Source organism: Lactuca saligna, chromosome 1 (assembly GCF_052625555.1).
Source record: "Lactuca saligna cultivar CGN05327 chromosome 1, ASM5262555v1, whole genome shotgun sequence".
NCBI classification, from domain to species: domain Eukaryota; kingdom Viridiplantae; phylum Streptophyta; class Magnoliopsida; order Asterales; family Asteraceae; genus Lactuca; species Lactuca saligna.
In genome coordinates, this window is record NC_136417.1 from 47826203 (window position 1) to 47845924 (window position 19722).

The 19722-nt window shown below is 37.0% G+C and overlaps 1 protein-coding gene and 1 pseudogene across 1 annotated transcript; one reads left to right on the forward strand and one right to left on the reverse strand.

The window, feature by feature from the left end:
- The first annotated feature begins 4886 nt into the window (after window positions 1-4886).
- LOC145035658 (E3 ubiquitin-protein ligase PUB23 pseudogene) lies at window positions 4887-6262 on the forward strand (annotated as a pseudogene).
- A 9221-nt stretch (window positions 6263-15483) lies between these two features.
- Window positions 15484-19344, reverse strand: LOC145005975 (uncharacterized). The gene is made up of 8 exons (XM_078965075.1): window positions 19315-19344; window positions 18974-19031; window positions 18893-18920; window positions 18423-18720; window positions 17813-18348; window positions 17361-17553; window positions 16034-16109; window positions 15484-15950 (listed from the first exon to the last, which is right to left on the reverse strand). The coding sequence occupies exons 1-8, from the start codon at window positions 19342-19344 to the stop codon at window positions 15484-15486; spliced, it is 1686 nt and encodes a 561-aa protein (XP_078821201.1).
- Between the last annotated feature and the right edge of the window lie 378 nt (window positions 19345-19722).

Consider the following 19722-nt stretch of genomic DNA (forward strand, 5'->3'; position numbering starts at 1 on the left):
AAACCGGTTCTAGCCCTAAAAGTGGTTCCGGTTCCAAACACAGGTTCCGGTTTTTAGACCCGGTTTACCCGGACCTGATAAACCTAAACCCGGATTACCCGGAACCCGGACAAAGGCATTTTTTAAACCCGGAACCGGAATCGATTCTATATATTCTGGTTCTAACAGTTCCGTTTCCGGTCCGATTCTGGTTCTGGTCTGGTCTTTCGGTTCCAAATATCATCCCTACTCTCTACCGGATCCCCTTTATAGGCAGTATTTTCTAATCACCTCCTACTAGTGCCTAAATCATCGACACACCAAAATCAAAACCTTCAATGTAAACTACCAAAACATAGTGAAACGACTGCATAATTAGATTCTTAACTCGACGTCACTATTGTTTCAATGATATTTTGAATTAAACCTTATTCCCTTTATTATCTATCTTTCTAATTTCATGACTGCACACAAATTAACAAAAGTAGTTGTTAGCTGGAAGTGATTAACGGATAGCGGGTAGCTGTTAGCAGGAAGCTGTAGCTTTTATTTGTTATATAAGTGTTTGTCAAAAGTAGCAAGAAGCTTTTGAAATATATAAAATTACATAAAAGAACAATTGATTAAAAATAAATAAAAAATATAAATAGATTTTTAAGGGTAATTATGGAAATTGATTTCAAAAGCTCAGTAGCGTTTTGTTAAATGCTACATGAAGTAGCTTTTAGATTTGGAGTGTTTTGTTTATAGTTTAAACTAAAAGCTAAACGTTCGTACTGTCAAACAAAGCTTTTTGTTTAAACTAGAGCATTTTGTCAAAAGCTAAAATCTAGAAGCTCCCAAACACTTCTAAAAGCTTCGTGCCAAAAATAGCCTAAGAAACAGAGGAAAATGGTCTCATTTGCTTCTCTCCACAATATATGAATGTGTTTCCATTTTTCTTCCGACCGTTCCATGTAACATCCAAGTTCTCGGTATGTATTCCTAAATTGAATTTAACTTATTGGGCCTTTGCCTATCTAGAAGCCCAGTATATATATTTGGGCTTGTTTAGATTGATAGTCGCGACACGCCTATATGAATAGCAATGAGATTCAGGCCCACAAGCTTGTCTGAGATTTAGGGTCTTGGAGGGTTATTTAAGTACCCTTAACCCTAAGGACGCATCATTCTCATCCTCCAACAACCTCAATTCATCCTTTGTGTGAAACCCTCTTCTATTTGAGTATTGTGAGCCATCCTCTCTCCTTTCATCCTCTTATGTGTGTTTTTGGTGCATAAACTGAAGAAATCATCCAAAGGTTGGCCATTGGTGTTGTTGGAAGTGAAGATGTAGCTATCCTTATACTTTTGGTCCTTTGTAAGTCTTAGTTCATTGCTTTATTGTTTTCCATTTTAGGATCTAGGAATATTTGTTGTTTATATCTGTATATATGATGTTTTAGTTCCTTCTTGGCTTAGTCTATGGAGTTTGGGCAACCCCATGATCTTAGGACCATTTAATACTTTCGATATTAGTTCTTGGTTGGAGCTTTTGGTGGATGCATGCTCTTTTATGCTCCATGCATGTATAAAAATGCAAACTTGGAGGGTTTCTAGACCTAGTTGTCTTGGAGCTTGGTAATGAACAAAGTTGTAAACTTTATCCATTAAGACATAACTTAAGACAAAATCTGAGAATTTGAAGCTTGGGCTTAATGTATTAAGTCGTTTTTGAATAATTGATTTTGACCTTATCGCGGCACGCTTTCTAATGACACGACGTGTTTTTAGTAAAATTAATTCATGACTGTTTTCGACCAAATGACCCAACTGTTTTGTGCTTTTATGGATGTGAGGTGCCCAGATGGAGGCATGGCGTTCTTGTTGACCAACATGTCGACCTGCATACAAGGATTTGAAAACCAGACCGGAGACTGAACCGATCGTGTTACTTGTTTGATTGTTCAACCGGTCCAACCGTTCGGACTGGTCTAAAAAACCGGAAAAATCAAATGATATCATGATTACATTATTTTTAACTTTAATTATATAAAAAAAATACAAAAAAAACAAATATCTTTTAAAATTCCTGGTTTTGGCCGGCTTTACAGGTTCAACCAAACCAATTTTTACTGGTTCACATGAATACCAGTTTTTTGGCCTTTAAGAACCGGATCTGGGACCGGTTCCCGGTTGAACCGATCGGTTCGATCCGGTTTTCAAAACATGACATGCATACTTTTTTACTAATTTTGACCTTGGGTCAAACTTTAGGGTTTTGGCTCCTGGACTGAGGTTTAACTTTATCAAATGTGTAGGTGAATCGTGAGACCGACCACTACCTTATTCACGTGTACTGGTGATTATCTAGTTATCTAAGATGTGAGTTTTCTCACTATACTATTTACGATAGTATGTGTCCTAGTATGCTAGGATGAGTTTAGATTGTGAAAAGTTTTTAGGCAGGTAGACTTGTAGATCGTTACATGTGATGTTGAGATGTCTACTTATCTATTTTATGTATATGTCGACATATGTGATGGTGGGTTGAGGCGTTTCAGCCAGGGTTCTAAAAGGCGCGCCATGACGTGAAGCGTGGCTCCGCCGTTGCGAAAAGCCTCATAACGTTGTTGTTAGGCGTGACGCGTGACAAGGCGTGATATGGCGCGCCATGGCGCGTTATGGCGTGTTATGACACGTGTTTTTTCGTTTGAGACATGGTTTTTTGCTCTTTGTTATGTCTTTTCTAATCGGAGATACAAGTATTGTGGTTTTTGTTAAATTTTTGTTACTAGTTATTGATCTAACACTTTTAAAAAGTAGTTATATTTAATATAAATTTATATTTATGTGGTAATATAATTTTAAATTAATACAAAATTGTCATCTTACATCACGCCTTGAAAAACGCCATGGCTCACCATGGTTCGTTAAGCTTGAGGCTTGACCTTGCGGCCACGTCGTGCCTCATGTCATTTGGAACCTTGGTTCCAGCCTTGTGAAGAAAGTGAATATATGGGTGAACCAACTTTATGTTGAAGGCCAATAGTTGAGTTAATGGCAAGATCAATATTAAGTGTTGTGAGTCTAATCACTCACAAGGGTGAATTGATGGCTAGAACAACTAGACTGTTATGAGTCTAGACACTTAATATGTTAATTAGATAGATATGTTGTAGTATTAAGAGCCTTGTTTGCATGTGTGTATGTTTATTAGTGTATATTGTATTTTGGAGAACTCACTAAACTTTGACTTATAATTGTGGATTAAATGTTTTAGGTACTTCAGATGACCGTGGAAAGACGAATGTTTGACTATACACACTCGTTAGCAGCTTCAGTATTTTTGTGATTCCATGTTTTTTATGATACTCCGGTTTTTAGATGAATGACTCTTGGAACATATGATTTTTATTGACTTGTTTTATGAAAATGATATTTTATCTTAACTAAAAATGAAAATTTTAATTTCGAAAATTAGAATGTTACATTCCAAAAAAGGTTGTATGTGTGGTAGATTGCGAATGCCAAGGAATCAGGAAGGAAAGATAGATGTGTGAAGGGGTGGGTGTATTCGAGTCGAGTTGAGTACTACCAAGCTTGAAACTCGGCTCGCTCGACGTGATCCTTATATTCAAGCTCAAGCTTGAGCTTGAGAGCTTAATAAAGTAATCGAGAGTTTCAAGCTTGGCTCGACTCGACTCAATTAACTATCAAGAAAATAATATTACATTAAATTATAATAAAAATGCGAGGCTTGTGAGTTCGACTTGACCGAACTCTAAAATATGTAAATATGAATAAAACAAAGGGTAAATGTGTAAATATAAGAATACTTGATTAAATTCACAAGCTTCACGGGTCGAGTATTTCAATACTCAAGCTCGGCTAGCTGGATAATGTAATTGAGTAGCTCGGGTTGGACTTGAGCCAAGTCGATTTCAAGTATTTTTCAAGTCTGTCTCGAATATCTGACAAGTCGAATCGAATCAATTACACCCCTACAATAGGAGTTATTAAAACCCTTCTATTTTTCTTTTACACGCCACGTCAGCCATCAAAATTAGTCGATTGCTAACGTTGCATGTTAACCTACTATCACTACAATAAATAAAGCACCAAAAATGATTTTATGTTAAAACCATATTAAAAAGAATTAAAGTGTCTTAATATAATTTTCTCTTGTTTTATTGCAATTGTTTAAACAAATATATTTTTCTATAGAAATATCTATTAGTATAACAAAACTATAAATTTATCTTACTCTTTTATAATTCAAAAATCATAAATTCCATAAAAAATAATATAGTTGAACAAAAAATAGGTTTAATTATCGAAAAACTTATTTTTAGTTTAACATTTTGATTTTGATTTTTTTAAATAGGTATATGAAACTTTGACTTCTGTAAAAGACCACTATAATTTGAAATCTATTCCGCCTAAATATTTTAAGAAAAATTTCTTATTATTTAACCATTAAAACTTTTAATTGAAATAAAAAAAACGCTCATTAGAAAAATAAATTTCAAATGTTTTTTTTTTCCGATTCGTTATCGATTAGCTCTTATAATGTTTTATTGAAACGCTCTCCATGGTTGAATAAAATAAAATTTCTTTTGGCATTTAAACCAAACTTATATGACTTTTATTAAAGGTATCCTTGTAAACTCTACCATTATTTTTTTGCAAGTGGCAAGTTTGGACCAATTTTCACGAATCTTATATGTTAGAGCCTGTAAAATACAACTGGCTTTCATCAAAGGGCTAAGAGTATAAATTCCATCTCACACCACACTCCACAAACGCACAAATACACTTTTGCTACCTTCTCACTTCTCTTTGAAAAGTCAAACATATTACGTGTCTAGACTATCTTACCAGAATTAGTATCTTCTTGAACTCATATAAAACCAAGATCTCTTATAGGCATAATACATACCAGTACTTCCCCAAAATAAAAACCCATTGTTTTCCGAGCTCTTTAACTTATACTACAAATTCTTGCATTCATAAATGGCTGATCTTGAACAAGATGTCCAAATTCCTCGCTTTTTTATATGTCCAATTTCGCTTGAGATCATGAAAGACCCTGTAATTCTCTCTACAGGGATCACATATGATCGTGATTGCATCGAGAAATGGTTGTTTTCTCAGAAGAATGACGTTTGTCCGGTAACCAAACAAGTAGTCGCTGATATTGAGCTCACACCAAACCACACCCTCCGGCGTCTAATCCAGTCATGGTGCACCCTTAATCCGTCGTCTGGCATCGAGAGATTGTCAACACCACGACTTCCGATCTCCAAAATCGAAATCATAAAACTCTTGAAGGATTCAAAGTCTCCTCACCTGCAACTGAACTGTTTAAAGAAGTTAAAAGCGATTGTTATGGAGAACGAAAAGAACAAGAAGTTGATGGAATCAGTAGGTGCAGCTGATTACCTTGCGTGGATCTTAACCAACATGGATAATAAGATGACGTCATCACCAACGGCCGGAGACGTTTCCGGTGTCGACGAGTTTATTTCGACTGGAACAGACGAAGTGCTAAGCATTCTTCATCACCTTCACCTGTCACCAATGAGTCTTAAATCATTGTTCGGAAAGACTGGAGAATTCGTTGAGACGTTGACGCGCGTGATGGAACGCGCCACCAGTTACGAGTCACGCACGTACGCCGTCATGTTACTAAAAGCGATGTTAGAGGTGGCGGAGCCCATGCAAGTGACATCACTGAACCCTCGGTTCTTCATGGTGCTTGTACAAATCTTGGTGGATGAAATCTCCCAGAAAGCCACAAAAGCAACACTAAAGCTACTCATCAACGTCTGTCCATGGGGGCGGAACAGGATGAAAGCGGCGGAGGCAGGGGCGGTTCAGGTGCTGATCGACATCCTCCTGGATTGCACAGAAAAGAGAGTCTCGGAGATGGTTATTGTGGTTCTAGACCAACTTTGTCAGTGCGCAGAAGGACGATCGGAGCTGTTGAAACATGGAGGTGGATTAGCGGTGGTTTCCAAGAAGATCTTCCGTGTGTCGTCGGTGGCCAGTGAGAGGGCGGTGAGTATCTTGCATTCGGTGGCGAAATTCTCCGGCAACCGAAGTGTTTTACGAGAGATGTTGCAGTTGGGGGTGGTCGGAAAGTTGTGTTTGGTGCTGCAAGTAGATTGTGGAAGGAAGACGAAGGAGAGTGCCAGTGAGATTCTAAAGATGCATTCTAGGGTTTGGAAGAATTCTTTTTGCATACCCTACAATTTAATTGTTTCATATCCATCTTAGACAAAAAAAATTATTTTCGAAATCATAAAGCAAGAAAATTTAGATAAAAATTGTTATGATTTATCTTGCACATGATGTTTATACTAGATTAACCACTTAAAAAAGTCTCACTTCTAGTTGGAAATGGTAGGAATCTGAATCTCATCGATCATCACCCAATTTAAATGGTGCTCTTGGACATGGCGAAGGAGCACTTGTATTGTACAAGATGTGAATGGGTGGTTTCCGGTCAGAATATGAGGAGCAATAAGATCGACGGGGAGTATAACGGTGGGGAAGCAGGCGGTGAAGAAGACGGTAATGTTTTTTTGGTGGGGGGGGGGGGGGGGGGGGGGGTGTTACTGGACAAGAGCATGGGAAAAAATATATTCTAACAATCTGTTAAAGCTTTGTTGAAGATGATAAATCTGAAACAAATTAGTTTAACAATGATGATTTTAAAGATCTTACCAAACTAAAATAAATTAGTTTAATGGGATTAGAAGGTGTCATAGCTTAACATCCATGGTCGTGATCAATTATTAAAAAAAATAATAATAATAAGCAATACTGTGAAACCAATAGCAACGACTTCGCAGCATTAGCGACAAGGCTTGTGACGACTCAATAACAGTCACATACGCCGGTAAGAACAATAGTGACAGCTATTATACTTAGTAGCGACGACACTTATTACCTCTATTGCTCAAATTTCTTGTAGTGAGTTTTTCTTCTAATTATTTTAAAATTGTCGCAATTTAAAATCAAAACCCCTTTAGATGTTTCGGTCGAGATGGTAAAATTGTAAGAACGTTAACATATTTTTATAAGTTGTCTAAGGCATTCATAATATATTAAACTTATTAAAATTTAATGGAATGATACATCGCCATTTTACTAACTATACAACTATATATTAATTTTCCTAAAATGCATTTAACTAAATAGAGTTTAATGAAATATATATTTAATAGTTATAAATATTCTTTTTTATTGAATAGTTTAATAATCATTGAATTTCATATATATATATATATATTAGAGTTTAATCTATTTATACTGTATCCAATTAAATTAGTGAAAAACATTTATAATTTATAAGTTACTAAAATTGTTAATTAATGAAAAGGAATATGTAATTGATATTAAATATATCATAAATAAAAATAAGATATCATATCGGCTTTCAATCATTATACAGTTCAATAGCTAGACATTTTCAATAAATAAAAAAAAAGTTTTAAACTATAAAATGATTGATAAATAGATTAATGATTTTTGAAATATATTTTATTGTACTTTTGTAGAGATTTTATCATTTTAGAAAACAATTATAAAATTGTATCATTAATGAATGTTCGATAAATTTTAAGGATTTAAAAGTTTTCATGACTCTAGGACTTATATTCGACATCGCGCTTTATAAAATGTCATTATATATATATATATATATATATATATATATATATATATATATATATATATATATATATATATATATATATATATATATATATATATATATATATATATATATATATATATATATATATAATTGCCGTTTTAAGCCGCACTTTATAAACATCACTCGTTACCACCCGTAAAAGTTTAAAGGTTGATATTGCCGCCAAATAACCACCTATGTTGTTTAGAACCGTGATAAATTTTAAATACTTAATAAAAAATATTTAAATTAATAGTAATGTTTTATTATTAGTTTTCTCTACGATTCATTTAACAATAATATACATGGATGTTAATGAATTTTGTAGGCAGTCTTAAAAGAGCTAAAATCGAAAACTAATAACCTAATTTGTGAAAATAGTCTCACAAATTAACAATGTAGTTTTCATCGCTTTCAAATTATTCATAAAATTTATTACATTGGTAAAAGTTATTTTAGGTCAGAACATATGAACCACCATCATTTATCTCGATCTGTTGGGCGATTCATTTAACTCGATAACCGTACATCATATTTTTATTCAATCAACATGAGTTGGTAAACCATTATACCTTTGTTGACAGCTTTAGTCCCGCCTTCACGACATGTTTCTGAGTTTTAACTCATTTATTTTGCAAGATTTTATTATGGTGGTCTTGTATAATTTGAAAAATAGAGAATTTATGTTGGATTGATGTACTTGAACTTTTAAGATTGGGCATTATACAACTAAGACTAATTATATATGGTGAAATTTTATGAACATAATAGTGAAGTGTAGAAGTTTGTACTGGTGACTAAGTTGCACAAACAAAAGGGAGATTCAAGTACTTTGAGGTCTATAATTCATAAGTATAGAGCTAGGTGTTGATGATGAAGTTACCCAACGTATAAAAACATGATGGATAAAATGGAAAACATCTACTAGAGCTTTTGTGACAAGAAAACTTAAAGGAAAACTCTATAAATCTAAATATTGGCTAGCTAATAAGGAGCATGAAAGGAAGATGTAGGTCACAAAAATGTAAGGATGTTGTGGTAGATCTATGGTAGAACCTGATTGAACCGGGCTGTGAATGTGTCAATCAAAATCTCGCTTAGAGTGGTGACAATCAACGGGAAATTAAGGGAATGAAGATTGTGGTGGTTCAAGCGCATGCATATGAGAAACATAATGATTCACTCAGGAGAGCGGAGACGATTATTATAGATTATGCAAGTACTTTCAAAATTGGGTGTTACATGCACTAGGAAAGTTTGGGTTTATTTCTTGAAGCAGGAGTATCAAGTGTTTTAGATCCGATAATGGGGGCGAATACAATAGAAAATAATTCGTTGATTTTTGTACTGAACATGGAATCAAGATGCAAAAGACCATTCTAGAAACACCTCAACAGAATGGAGTAGTTGAGAGGATAAATAGAACATTGAATGAAAGGGCGAAGAGCATGAGACTGCATGCAGGTTTACCCAAGATATTTTGGGCAAATGTGGTCAACACAGTTGCATACTTGATCAATAGAGGACTCAGTTCCAATTGTGTTCAAGATTCCATAGGAAGAATGGAAAGATCAGGAGGTTTCATTCAAAAACATGAAGGTCTCCAGTTATGTTTCATATGTAAAAGTCAAAGACTCTGAGAGAGACAAGCTAGAGGCAAAGTCAATGAAGTGCACCCTTATAGGCTGTAGGTTGAATATAGGATACCATTTCTGCGATAACGAGCACAAAAAGGTTATCAGAATTCGGGATATGGTGTTCAATGAGAATGCACTATACAAGGAAGAACTTGTTATAGGCTCAAGCAGTAACGAACAACCAGAAAATGAAGAACAAGTTGAGTTAGAAGAAACTTTTGAAGATGAAATTATAAAACTTTTTAGTACTCCAGAGATAGGTGAAAGTTCAAGAAGCAGTGGGAGATCTAATGAAACTGGAGATAGTGGGAGCATGGATGATAGTAGTTCAGGGAATGAAGGTGTAGAAACTAAAACTCCTACAGCCCGTAGATCCACTAAAGTATGAAGGCCTCCAGGTATTCCCCTTCAGCAAACTTCTTGTTACAGATAGAGAATGGCGAGCCTGAGTCTTATCCAGAAGCTGTGAGGATGAAAGAATCCATGCACTGGAAAAAGGCTATGGAAGAATAATTGGGCTAACTTGACAAGAATCAAACTCGGTCCTTGGTCAAGCTCTCAACAAAGAAGAAAGCACTGCAAAACAAGTGAGTGTTTCAGGTTAAGGATGAAATTGATGGCACAAAGAGATACAAGGCAAGGTTGGTAGTCAATGGGTTCCAACAGAAGAAAGGGGTTGATTATAATGATATCTTTTCTCTAGTTGTGAAAATGATTACAATCAGAATTGTTTTGGGAATTGTTGCCTCTGAAGACTTACATCTAGAGCAATGTGAAAACAACTTTTCACCATGGTGACCTTGAAGAAGACATCCACATGGCATACCCAGAAGTTGGCAAGGAAGATCTGGTGTGCAAACTAAAGAAAATTATGTATGGTTTGAAGCAGGATCCAAGGCTTCGGTACTTGAAGTTTGATAGCTTCATGTAGAGGAATGGGTATAACAGATATGGAATGGATCATTGCTGTTATTTGAAGAAATTTAAGACCTCTTATGTCATCCTATTATTATATGTTATTGACATGTTGATTGTTGCATCCGACATGCAGGAGAACAACAAGCTAAAGAAGCAGTTGGCTAGTGAGTTCGAGATGAAGGACTTCGGGGATGCTAAACAAATATTGGGCATGAACATAGCCAGAGCAGTATTACTGGTAAATTAAAAATTTCACAATCCAAGTATATCAAGAAATTTTTAGAAAAGTTCAGCATGGCAGATGTGAAAGCCAGAAGTGTAACACCCCAAATTCCAGAGGTGTTGTTGAAGGACTTAAAGTGTAAATTAAGGAAAGGGAATCGACGAGTAGGCATGCTTACTCGCCGAGTCGGATGGGGATTTTGTCGCGGGTTTAAGTGGCCAACTCGCCGAGTCGGCAGCTTGGACTCAACGAGTAGGTGCTGAAGAGAGAAAACCCTAATACCAGGGGTTGTGCCCTATATAAAGCACATTATAACCCACCCTCAGCCTCTTTGCTACCCTTTTGAGATCCAAAAACCCTAGAATAGAGTAAACCTCCATTAATAGAGAGAATAGAGCTTTGGAGGAGAAAATCTTGGAAAGGGGCTTTAAGATCGAGAGGCTTGCTGCGAAGGAGTGGTGTAGATCCGGGATCTACTTCAGTTGGAGCATATATTGGAGGTAATAATATGTTTCTTGGGCTCTTCTGTATATAGATCTATTATCATTTGAGATTTGTGGCGTTTTTGGTATGATTGAGAACTGTTTCAAGTTAGAGGCTTAGATCTGAGGTTGCTACTTCAGATCTAGACTTGTGATGGTCCAAAATGTCATAAAGCTTCTGTCTAAGAGTTATTGGTGAAGCCCATTTGTTTTAAACCCAAGCCCTAGAGTATTTTGGGCCTATATCTCCTTGGTTTCACGTAAAGTTTGCCACTTTGTGTGAGGGTTAGGCTGTAGAAGAGTGGATATGTGGATTGGAGCCCATGCATGGTTCGAAAAGCCACTGTATGGATTGAGAACCGGAAAGACTCGAGGAGTCACATAGGTGTACTTGACGAGTTGTATGAACATGTGCATGGACTCGGCGAGTCTGTTGAAGATTGCCTTGGACTCGGCGACTCTGGTCGCGGAACCCAACCTTGTTTGGTTAAAGCTTTGGATTAGTGAGTCGGTTGGCGACTCAGTGAGTTGGACAGGATGGGATTCCGAGATCGTTGAACTCGACGAGTCATGGGGCGACTCGGCGAGTTGAGTCGTATTATGGGTGTTTCTGAGTATAAGAACTCGACGATTCGACGGGTTGACTCAGCGAGTAGAGTCAACTAGGAAGGTTGACTTTGACTGAGGACTTTGACTTTGACCAAGAGTTGACCAGTTTGACTTCCAAGGGTATTTTGGTAATTTTGGTATTTATGGAATTTGTTCTTTGGTAGTGTTATGTGGTGAAGTTCGTGTCGGTGGTCGGAGCAACGTGGTCTCATCTCTTTAGTCTGCAATTGCAGGTGAGTTATACTCACTATATCGACAGGGTCTACGTCACCAAGGCCGACCCTTTATCGGATGGAAATCCGAGTATTGTCTGTTATGTTATTGCTTTGCTAGATCTGCATCCTGGTATTTAGGATGGTGTTATGTTAGTGACATGGTTAAGGTTGGTACCCAGTATATAGGGTAATGTCATGCTAGTAACCGGTTAGGTCGGAATCCTGGTTAGGATGTTGATATGCTATGTGATCTGTTAGACTGTTTGTCTGGTTAAGAAATTGTTATGTGATTAATTGTTTTATGTGCACATGGTTGTTTGAAAAGGGTTGGGTTGAGGCGGGTCATGCATTGTGTTGTAGCCCAACGTACCCAGGGTAGACCGGAGATTCCGAAGGCCCAGCGAGCGTTCCGGATAGCCTGAAGGCCCCAAGAGGGCGGACCAGACGTGCCGAGGCTCGAAGAGTGGACCAGACCGACTGAAGGCCCGGTGTGGGCGGACCAGTCATAATGTAGACTCAAAGAGTGGACCAGGTGGATTGAAGACCCGGTACGGGCGGACCAATCACATTGTAGACTCGATGTACATGGCTAGACTCGGAGGGTGGACCAGGTGGACTGAAGGCCCTGTGCGGGCGGACCAGTCACACAGTAGACCCGATATGCATGGTTGTTCTAATTGTGATATGTTATGAGTAAGTTTATGTGTGGTTGGTATTTTGGGGGTAACACACTAAGCTTTCGGGCTTACAGTTCAGTGTTTTGTTTCAGGTACTTCAGGAGATCGTGGCAAGGCGAAGGCGTGATCGTACCGCTCCACATGTTTTATGATTTATGTGATACGATTTTTGGGGATACTCTGATGTATAAACTATTTTGAAAACAAGATGTATGAACTTAATGGTTTTTGAGTGAATTAAAATGTTTTATTTTGGCTTAAATTTTATGGGTGTTACAAGTTGGTATCAAAGCCTTGGTTTGAGTGAATTGGAGAAACATTCATGTGAATTCAGTCTCAAATCAAGGAGGGATTTTCAAAATGGCTTTCAAAAGGTTTTTTCGAAATAACAAAAGGAGGATGTAGAGGGTACGATCAGCCATAGCCAGTAAGTAGACCTTAAAATACCATACAAGTTATTTGATTATGTGATATGTTAGAACAACATGCTAGTACTAGGCTAGGAATATTCAGGAATTGCATGATAGAATTGTCTGATTATATGATCCCTGCTAGCCTAGGGTTTCCTTTGTATGAAATTGACATCATTACCGTAGTTATTTAGTGTATCCATCACGGTTATACATAATTAAGATCTTATAGCCCAAGAATGTTTGATTTGGCCTTATGTTCTGTTCTTGTATGATTGGGAGCCTAGGGTAGGACTGGATATTCGAAAGTCTATAGGGTCCAATGTTATGTATGACTAGCATACACTAGTGCTGCAGGGTTGGTGGAAGTTTCATGGATGGGAGGGTTGCGTGAGACCGGTAGGTCGGTTATGGGATATAAGTGCTCCTCTAGGAGTGGGGATCGAGTGTTCGTTATGTATATGCTATTCTTAGAGTGTTGTGGTGATACTTGATACAAATATGGGTAGGTGTGGAAGGTAGTATGGGACCGTACTACTGAAAGCACATGACCCATACGCGTATCAAGGAAGTTACAACCCCTAAAGTTTTGTTGGGAACTAGTTCTCGGGGTTATTATGAGGTGTGCCTAATATCTTGTGGTGTACTTTCAGTATGGCGATTACGAGACGTCTCGGGGCAGAATCCGGTTCGGGATGAGTTGGATGCCAGGATTCGTGAGATCCTACATGATGAAGTTGTTGCTATGTTCCGGGCTGAGTTGTCGGGGATGTTTGGGTCGATCAAGACCGCCATGGTTGAGTACTTTGATGAGTGATATGCAACTCTTATGGAGGCGGTTGCCACGGCAGCTACATCGGCTATAACAGCGGCAGGGGGAGGAACCGGTCGAGGTTTTCAATATCGGGACTTCGATAATACGAAGCCCCGTACTTTCGATGGAGTTCAGGATCCGATCGTTGCTATGAGGTGGTTGTCAGACATGGAGGGTTGTTTCTTCACGTGTTCATGCCCTGCATATCAGAGGGTGAGGTGTGCTCTGAACGTTTTCAGGCTCGGTGCGAAGGATTGGTGGAGGTTGACTACGGGATCTTATTCTGATGCGTAGCAGGCTGCGGTTACTTGGGATCAGTTCCGGGAGATGTTCAGCACTCGTTATGTTCCACAGGTTGAGAGAGAGAGAGAGAGAGAGGTTGGCTCAGGAGTTCCTGGAGCTGAAGCAGGATTTTGAGTCGGTGACGAAGATCACCAGGGTGTTCACTAAGAGGGCAATGTTTTGCCCAGAGTTTGCTTCAGATCAGGCTCAGATATCCCGATATCTAAGTATACTCAAGAGGGAGATCAGGCAGTTTGTGTTCACGCAGAGGTGTGATACCTTGTTAGAGATGCAGGAGGCCGCCAGGTAGTGGGAGTTAGAGATGGAGTTGCAGTTATGAGAGCAGAGGCGGTCCCCGGTGAGACAACAGGTTACAAGACTCGGGAAGGCAGTGGAGTAAATGGATGGTCGAAAGTGCTTCAGTTATTAGTAGTAAGCACTGGGATTGTACCAGATATATGGAAGCACTTACGAGTAGGATGCCCGTTGAGGTTGTGGCAATCTTGGATGATATGCAGGCATGTTTTCAATCTCCTTGGAAGAGGAGGAGGATAGTGGTTCCAGATTGGAGATTTGGACAGAGGAAGGTGAGACAGCAGGTTACAAGACTCGGGAGTAGTCTGGACCGATGCTGAGGACTGTATAAGGATATTACAGTCGGAGGTCAAGGACGTAGAGATCGTGATAGGGAGGTGTGAGTGGGTTGCACTCCGTTGTATCGAACCGAAGGGTTCGAGGGTGACGCAAGGACAAGGTCCTTAGTTTCGAGTATGGTTGTAGGTTTGAGTTATGTATGTGGAGGTATTCAAATCTGGGGTATTCCATCATGAGGATGACCGGACCCCATGATTGATTGGACCTGGTGTGTCGGTATTCCAGCCCGAGGCTGATTGGGCCAGGTACAAGTGGTTACGCGAGATGATTGGTTGATAGGTTATGGGAGTTGAAGGATGCAGTATCCTGTCAGTGCGTAAGGTATAGAATCAGAAGGGAAATCAGGGTTCATTTCAGGTTGCAAGTTATCAGGGTTATCTCCAATCTTGGGCAAAGGAAGATGGATTAGTGTCTTAACAGAGCTCAGTGGGTGTTTGTGGTATCTAGCGTTCGCAGGGCACAAAGGTGTGTTCCTGATTTGAAGCGATGGTATCATCGGGTGATACGTGGTTAATATGTGGTGTTATGGAGTTGAAAGGCTGATGGTTGGCTTTGAATAGTGGCAAGGATGCCATGTGAGAATAAGGCCTTGTTTGATAGTTGCTGATTGAGAAAGTGCTGACTGAGAAAGGTCTGTCTGGGTAAGAAATTCTGATTGGGTAAGAAATCTTGTTGTTTGATTGTACATCTGACTGAATGTGCTGAGTGATGAAAAATGACCATTTTACCCTGCTGTTATATATATTGATGGATTAAATTGTTGAATAATTATAAAAACATACATATTGTCATACAAAATCTAAATTACACACAAATAAAAAATGTCATACAAAATGTAAATTAAACATAAATAATTTAATATCCAAATAAAAACATAATGAAATTTAAAATAACATAATTTAATGTAAAGTAGGTGAAAGTAGTCGATTTGCAATCTGATCACGCAAAACACGCATATATTTAACGGCTTCTGGACCCCATTCTATGCCTTGTATGTTTTCTCTATCAATTCCCCCACCTTGGACGTCAGGAGTAACCATAGTGTCCTCCTCAAAATTTCTAAACAAGTCATCTTCTATATTGTATTTCCTTATAAAATTATGGACTGCGACACAAGCAATGACTATGTCTCTTTGCACTGTAAAAGGATAAGGATCCATTTGTTTTAAGATTGGGAATCTCGCCTTCAGTACACTATAAGCACGCTCAATAACATTTCTAAGTTGTGCATGAGCATGATTGAACCTTTCTTCTCTAGTTAAAGGTCTACCTCTTTGAAAATCGGCTAACCAATACCTAGTATTGCGGTATGGAGCCATAAACCCAAGAGTGTTTGTATATGCGGCATCACAAAGGTAATATTTATCTGCAAAAGAATGTGACACATTATATAATGACACATATTATATAAAGAAGATAGATAATAAAAATTATATAAAGATTACAAACCTGGTGGAGGAAATGGAAATCCAGAAGTCGAATTGAATGCAACTTCTTTCAAAACTCTTGAATCATGTGCTATACCCTCCCATCCAGCCCAAACAAAGGTGAATATCATATCAAAATCACAAATTCCTATTACATTTTGAAAACATTCTCCTTTTCCTCTTCCTCTATAACGAGTTTGTGATGGGTTTTGGTCATAAGACATCCTATGTGCTCATACAAACCCTAATGCTCGGATCTAGGTTTCTCTATTGTACATGCTTTGAATCCAAGACTATAAACCCTAATTCTAGCATGCAAGTAATCATATTAACATGTAATTAGGTTTAAGATCATACCTTGATTGTTATGTAGCAATCACAATCCCAATTCCTCCTTGTATTGACTTTGGAAGGCTTAGAGTCACAAATGTCACTCCTCTAATGGTTCACAAACACCATAAGCAAGAGGATGAAGAGGAGAGAGGTTGGAGGCTACCAAAAACGTGTAGAAACCCTAGCAAGATCATTAGCCACGTTTTTGAGCCTTAAGGGGTCTTTATATAGTTGGGCTATTAGGGTTATCTAACAAGGAAACCCTAATTTGGATGCTTAAGCCCTAAGCAACCCATAGACTCCTTTTATCAAGCCCATGGACGATTTCCTTATGGATTTCCCATTAGAATTCGTCCATCCCTTAATATAAGGCAATCCATGGCCCAAATTATAATTATCTTATAATTACAATTCCAGTCCCTTAAGTTTAATTAATCTCTTTTAGTCACAAAACTATTACCAATTAATTATTGACTAATATTAATTAAACAATATGATTTCTCCTTTAATATATTATTCTCATAATACATTAATAAATCATATTTATTCCTTACTCTCCATAATTCATCCTATCAAGTTGCTTTGGTGAAGGCAACCCAAAAGGACCATGCACCATCGGGTCAAGTACATACCAAAATAGTTATGGACATAGACACTAATCCAACAGTTTGTTGATCAACAGGTACAACCGCATGTACAAGAGTTCCATCTAATGCACCAATTGCTCCAGAAAAAATATTTTTTAACCGTCTATGTCGTTCCGAGTTATGTCTTGTTGGGTTAGGAGTTGTTGGTACTATAATTACTTTTGCAAAACACATCATTGCTGTTAGGACCTCGTGAAAACATTGATGAATCGTTTGTGTGGAATGATGAAATCTTCCCTTAACCGCGCGAAAACGTTCATTATGTCCTATAACATGTAAGAAGATAGCCATCTTCTCTTCAATGCTTATTGTCCTACTAGATTGCAACCAATTTTTTTGGGTAAAATGATTGCATAATAATGCAAATGCCTCTTGTGTAAGACGCATCATATCGAAACATTGTGTAGGGTCTCCGTACATCAAATCTTGTGTATATGCATACCCGCTTGATTCGTTATCTCTAATTCTATGAATTCTGATTAGTCTGCGCCGGTTTGACCTCAACCAATAAAACACAAGTAAAAGAAAAGCTACAAATTCACCATTAGAAACCATACTTGATCTGTTACAAACAATTAGGTAACATGTTAAAGTAAAAAAAAAAAAAATGCACCAAAAAAATGAGTAAACAACATCAAAAGTAACAAAAGTCATATAACAAAATACTAGTAAACCAAAAAGTCATCAAACATATGATCCAAAAAACTAGTAAACATCATCCAAAAAAGTCATCAAACATAGGATCCAGAAAACTAGTAAACATCATAAAAAAAAACTAGTATCCAAACTTTTCTACCCGCGCCTATCAAAGGTAACCATACTTCCTACCCGCACCCATCACCCACGACTCACAACTACTATGCGAAAGTCGTAACCAAACTTTTCGAACATCAGCACTTTCACCAAATAGCAAAAGAGCGGTCTTGTGTCTTTCATCTTCTTCTCCCCATTCCATTTTGTTCAATTTGTCCATACACGCATCAACATCTTTATCCATTTCACTTTTTTCAATTCTTTCATTTTTTTCCACTAACGACCTTGCAAGCTTGACAATCTCCTCTTCAACTTCTAATGCCCTTGCATCTCTTTTTTTTCCACCAACTCTTTTGTTTCCACCAACTTCCTTATTTTTTGAACGCCCCGAAGATTCTTCACTTGCACCTACATGTTGTGTTGAGGTTTCCATTGGAACATCATCATCAAAATCATGGGGACTAAACTCTTCTACAGGACGAGGGAGTGTAGAAGATGGCCCCCAACTTTGAAATCCGGTTGATGTCGACCCTTCAAATAGTTTGGTGCACAGATCAGGGAACAATAGGGGTTTAGTTTTCAATGACAACACGAACTTGTTCAACTGTTTACAATTTTTATAAATATTAGTATATGTTATAAAAATAATCATAATAGTATTGATTAAAAAAATATTACCTTCCCCTCTTCTTTCCATTGTTCATCGGTCAAATTAAATTTATTTTTTATAGGATCATATATATTGCCAGTTTTGTTTTTAAGTTTCACCCAAGCAACATACTTTGATTTGTAGTAATCAAAGTAGTTTCTCATTTGCTTCTGATCAACCTCTTTACCGTGTTCGTTTATCAATTTTTCGCGTATTGTCTTCCATGAACTTGCCTTAAGCCCAGAACCCTCACGACCATTAGTGGTTAGTTCATGGATACATGCATCAAGAAAAGTTTTGTCCTCACTCTCGTTCCAAACCAACATCCTAAAACATTAATATTTAAAGTAATTTATCATACTTTTTATCAAGTTAAAGAACAATTTTAAACATAAAACAATTTTCAACTAAGGAAGTTAACATCATCCTAAATTATGATTTGATAACTTATACACAAAACATCAATATTCAAGTTAACAATTTCACAAAAGATAACAACCTAACAATTAAGGTCAACAATATCAAAGCTATAAAATTAGAAAAAAAAAAAAAAAAAAAGCCCAATTTTTGATTTACAAACCTACTTGTATTTTCCAATTCACATTCAATTTCAATTCACAAGCTATAAAATCAAAATTCTGAAAAAAAAAAAAAAAAAACTTCCAATTCACTTTCAATTTCAATTCATAAGCTATAAAATATGAACTGGAGAAACAAACTTCTAATGTGAATTGGAGAAAAAAACTTCAAATTCAGAAAAAAAAAAAAAAAAAAAAAACAAAAAAAACAAAAAACAAAAAACAAAAAACAAAAAACAACTAACAATTCACATTCAATTTTAGAATTCATAACATTAGAAAAAAAAAACTTCAATTTTCAGTTCTTATACACAAAGAACTACAAAACAAAACATAAACAAACTTCCAATTCACATATAATTTCGAAATTCATTATATTAGAACAAAAAATTTCAGATTTCTAACAAACAATTTCATAATATGAACATACAACTTATCATATGAACATACAAAAAAAAAAAAAAAAAAAAAAAAAAAACAGCCCAATTTTTGATTTACAAACAATTACAAAAAAGAACAAAAAAAAGCTTATCATATGAACATACAGCTTAAGAATTCATAATATTCTAACAAATACTAATTTGATTTCATAAAGAACTACAAATTTCATACCATCAAAGCATAAATGATATCTGATTTTGAAAATTATTAACAAAAAAAATCATGTAACCTGTGTGATGGATCGAGAAGGCGTCACTGATGGCGGTGGCGGAGGTCCGGCGATCCAGCGGCGGAGGTCCGATCCGACTGT